The sequence below is a fragment of the Tachysurus fulvidraco genome, chromosome 16, assembly GCF_022655615.1.
Source record: "Tachysurus fulvidraco isolate hzauxx_2018 chromosome 16, HZAU_PFXX_2.0, whole genome shotgun sequence".
Taxonomy (NCBI): Eukaryota; Metazoa; Chordata; class Actinopteri; order Siluriformes; family Bagridae; genus Tachysurus; species Tachysurus fulvidraco.
This window is the reverse complement of record NC_062533.1, coordinates 18552426-18557190: the sequence shown is the minus strand read 5'-3', so window position 1 is coordinate 18557190 and position 4765 is coordinate 18552426. Positions and strand designations below refer to the sequence as shown.

Below are 4765 nucleotides of genomic sequence, written 5' to 3'. Positions count from 1 at the left end.
CACCCCTTCTGTAGACCCACAAACTTCTTGTGTGTTTGTTTGTTTCGTTTCTTTTTTCCGGTCACACGCGCACGCGTGTTTGCCCGATGATGATGATGATGATGATGATAATGATGATGATGACGATGACGACGCCAATGACGAACGCGGGCACGAGGACGCCGCGGATGACTGACGCGCGAGCCGCTCTGATCCGCGCCGCGCCGCGCGCTCCTGTGGCATGCGGTCTCCATGGAGACGGCTTTAGTTGGTGCAGTGCGTTTGAAGCGAGTGGGTTGTTGCTGCTGCTGCTGCTGCTGCTGCTGCTGCTCGGAGCTCAGCGGCGATTTTCACCGCTACAAAAAAACAACAACGGCTTCTGTCTCTTTTTTTTTTAGACCGGAAACGTTAAATTAGTGTCGTGTCATTTATATGTATACGTTAGATCGGGGCTGTCGGTTGCGCGTGACGCTTTAAAGCCAGTTAATAGAGCAGCAGCGCTTTATCTCACGGTTACATATTGTACAGGTTAGTATTACTAGCTGGGGGAGCTAACTAGTTAGCAAGCTAGTTATCTGTTACATCTTAATCCGTGACCTAGTGAGCTTGTCGACTTTACATGTCCGACATTAGACACAGATTCTCCGCCTAATCCACAGCTGGTGCAATGGAACAGCAGCCTCGTATCATCCACCTAAAGTTCAATCATCTGCTCATCATTCGCTCATCTGAAGGAATTCTTCTTCCTGGCTTGAGATATGACTGCGAAGCTAATGATTAGGTTCTTCTGGGTGTTTTTCTTTTTCTTTTCTGGAGTACCCCAACACCACCCAAGGAGCATGATTCTGAACTTCTGATTCTGTTCCTTGGTGAAGCTGAAGGAGTTTACATTGTTGGCTGTGGGAGAAAGAGCAATTATCATTCTGACTTGAGGAACACAGAGAAGATGCCTGAGGTGTAAGAAGGAGACAAGGAGACATTAAAAGCAGAGCAGATGTTCATCAGCAAGATGACCCTGAGTCAGTCCGGTATGTTTGGACAGATCGATGACCTGCAGGACCTGACGTTTATAGAGAGACCTATACGCAGGAGTCTGAAGGTATCCTTGCTACCTATATATAAGTGTGTGTGTGTGTGTGTGTGTGTGTGTGTGTGTGTGTGTGTGTGTGTGTGTGTGTGTGTGTGTGTTTGTGTGTGAGAGAGAGGACTGCCATCTCTTGCATCTTTTTCATGTTAGTATTGCACCAGTGTGTGTGTGTGTGTGTGTGTGTGTGTGTGTGTGTGTGTGTGTGTGTGTGTGTGTGTGTGTGTTTTGATGAGTGCATGTTCAGGAGACACAGGATGGCATGGGGGTTGCCCACACCGCTTCACCAAGTGACGCACTTTCTGACAGCTTTGCGCATCACCGCTGCCGCTCCTCCTCATTCTCTTCATCCCTCCAGTTTTTAAATCCCACCCAAACCCTTAGCTATTCTACCGGATCGTATGGAAGCAGATTTAGTACGAGGTTCCTCTCGTTTCTGAGATGAGTAGTCTCATCACGTACAGCATGAGGAGGTATTCGAAAAATACGTATGCACAGGGTGGAGGAGGAGGAGGAGGAAGAGGCGGAGGAGGCGGCACCAGGGTTCTCTGAGCATCCTTTTTTGGGAGGGAGGTTCCACAGGCGAAGTGCCTTGGCTAATGAGAGAAGCCCTGGAGTAATAGACTCTCCGCCCCCGCGGCTCTTGGCCCACGCACTTCTTTCTCTCTTTTTCTTCCCCCGCAGTCCATCGTGCTTCGCATCCTCACAACCTCACCATCCTCGCATGTAAATCCCCCTCACATATCTGGCTGAGTCATCTGGAAGCAGTAAATCCACCACCTGGCCGTCTACTTATTAGATGGACTAGAGATGGCATGATGTCTCTCTTTCATTTCCAGTAACAATCCTAAAACCTGGAATATCAGCTGATACTGATTTAGATACTGAAACTTGGAGAATCAGACCATGTCAGTACTGATACTGAGCCCTGGTGTCTCTCAGTGGAGTCCTCTGAGTGCCTACTGACAACAATGCTAATATATATACTATACAACACCACACCTTTATTAGCAAACAGCATTGATCACAGGATGTAAATCAGGAGTATCAACAGGTTACTAGAATCAGGAGTAGTGATACTGAACCATGGAGTATCAGAGTGAATCCCTGGAGTGGACAGTTATAACAGTAATATATATATATATATATATACACACACAATAGGTTGAGTATCAGACAATATTGATCATAATACGTAATTCAGGAGTATTAAGAGTCAGTACCGATACTGAACCACTTAACCCTGGTTAACTTAATACTGACAGTTAACACTTTAACACATTAACAGTATTTGGAGATTCAGCTAAAAGCAAAAAAGCAGTGAAATCAGGAGCATCAGCTGGTATTTATAATGATGTCAGAACTTTGAGTATCAGCTAATACTGATACTGATACAGATACTGATACAGAATCCTCGAGTCTCAAACAATGATAATGAGTATTGAGCCATTAGTTTTAAAAAACGTAAAGGAAAAATCCATATTCACATAACTAATATAATATAATGTAATATAATATAATATAGGGGGGCACAGTGGCTTAGTGGTTAGCACGTTCGCCTCACACCTCCAGGGTTGGGGGTTCGATTCCCACCTCCACCTTGTGTGTGTGGAGTTTGCATGTTCTCCCTGTGCCTTGGGGGTTTCCTCCGGGTACTCCGGTTTCCTCCCCCGGTCCAAAGACATGCATGGTAGGTTGATTGGCATCTCTGGAAAATTGTCCGTAGTGTGTGAGTGTGTGTGAGTGAATGAGAGTGTGTGTGTGCCCTGTGATGGGTTGGCACTCCGTCCAGGGTGTATCCTGCCTCGATGCCCGATGATGCCTGAGATAGGCACAGGCTCCCCGTGACCCGAGAAGTTCAGATAAGCGGTAGAAAATGAATGAATAATATAATATAATATAATATAATATAATATAATATAATATAATATAATATAATATAATATACAGACCTATAGTCAGGTCTGTTTCTATATAAACATTTTCATTTACCAAAAAATTCTCTAATTTATGTCACTTATTAAGTTTGGATCAGATTCTTTTCTTTTCTTTTCTTTTTTACTGTAAGGTTTTTCTGGTTTACAGATTGGATATTTTAATGTATTACTGTATACATTGTCATCATCATCATCATCATCATCATCATCATCATCATCAGTTGGCTGCAAATATTAATGGTTTGCAGGCGTCAACAATCTTCCATTCTGTTCTGTTTCTTGCTGCTGTTCTCATTTCGTCGACAGTTGGTGGTATCTCACTGTTGATCGATTAGCCTATGTACTGTGAGTAGAGAAGCTTCGGTTTACCGCGCTTTCTTCGCCCGTGTCTTTCCAATGGTTGATAGAGAACCTACTTGTTGATCAGCTCGAACTCTGGTTTGCGTAGACAATGACCGACATATCTAAGTTGCCTCCGTTGTATCTGGAGGCGTAGCGGGTCAATACCGATCGTATGGTATATCACTGCGTTTGAGACTTTGTCCAAGCGCTTGATGTTGAGCATTACTCTGTCGCAGTTGGTGGCAAAACTGTTGAGGCTTTGTTTGAGCTTCTCTGTTATAATCCAGCTTTCGCAGCCATACAGAAGTATTGGTAAGCAATACAATACTAAAATTGGGAAGGTTCTTTGAGCGAAATATATCCTTCATTTTCCAGAAGGCTGCCCACACAAGGGCTTTTCTAGTGCTGATTGACCCCAGGTACTTCAAGTTGTCAATCCTTTGGCTACCTAGCTTTAAGTTTTTACTCTTATCCTGGTTAGTGAATGCTTCTGTTTTCTTCACATTCACCATGAGCCCGACCTGTTCTGCTTGTTTGGCAGTTTCATTAAGTTGGGATTGAGCTCTTTCTAGGTTACCTTCCAGTAGCGCGAGATCGTCTGCAAAATCAAGGTCAAAAATCGTTATTGCTAGTTCTCATCGACATTGTCTTGGTTGAGTAACAAAGCCATTTTCGCCTTTGTTGATGCCATGGGATTAAGTTCTGAGAGTTGTTGCATATATTGACAAGTCATGGCCTAATGATTAGAGAGTCTGACTCGTAACCCTAAGGTTGTGGGTTCGAGTCTTGGGCCGGCCACGACTGAGGTGCCCTTGAGCAAGGCACCGAACCCCCCAACTGCTCCCCGGGCGCCGCAGCATAAATGGCTGCCCACTGCTCCGGGTGTGTGTTCACTGCTGTGTGTGTGTGTGTGTGTGTGTGTGTGTGTGTGTGTGTGTGTGTGTGTGTGTGCACGCACTTTGGATGGGTTAAATGCAGAGAACGAATTCTGAGTATGGGTCACCGTACCTAGCCGTATGTCACGTCACCTATATGGTCTTGATTGCGTTGACCAACTTGACTGGGATTCCATAATGACGCAGGATCTCAAACATTTTCCTTCTATCCGTTGAGTCAAATGCCTTCTTGAAATCTACGAAGGTTATATAAAGAGGCAGGTTTTATTTTCTCGGCACTTTTCTATCAATCTGTGTAGGATGTGTACTGGATCGGTGCAACTTCTTCCTTGACGAAAGCCCGTTGTATACATTGTACATATATATACTGTATATTAATGTAAATGTATTGGGTGATGTTCCAGACTGCAGAAGAGATCGAGAAGTTAACTGTGGATGAGGATCTGAATGACATCGAGCGAGCAGTCTACCTCCTCAGGTAAATAAACACCTTACCTTCTACAGCAACATTATAGGATATACGATAC

The 4765-nt window shown here is 44.4% G+C and overlaps 1 protein-coding gene across 2 annotated transcripts in view; it reads left to right on the top strand.

Annotated features, from left to right (window-relative positions):
* The window catches only part of ppp4r4 (protein phosphatase 4, regulatory subunit 4), a 23686-nt gene continuing 18921 nt past the window's right edge, over positions 1-4765 (top strand). Inside the window, exons 1-2 of one of the 2 annotated variants that reach the window (XM_047801682.1) lie at positions 1-1078; positions 4643-4716. In XM_047801682.1, coding sequence (XP_047657638.1) covers positions 974-1078; positions 4643-4716 — 179 coding nt within the window. In that variant the 5' untranslated portion in view covers positions 1-973. The remainder of the gene's footprint in view (positions 1079-4642; positions 4717-4765) is intronic. The other variant, XM_047801681.1, reaches the window with a different exon arrangement.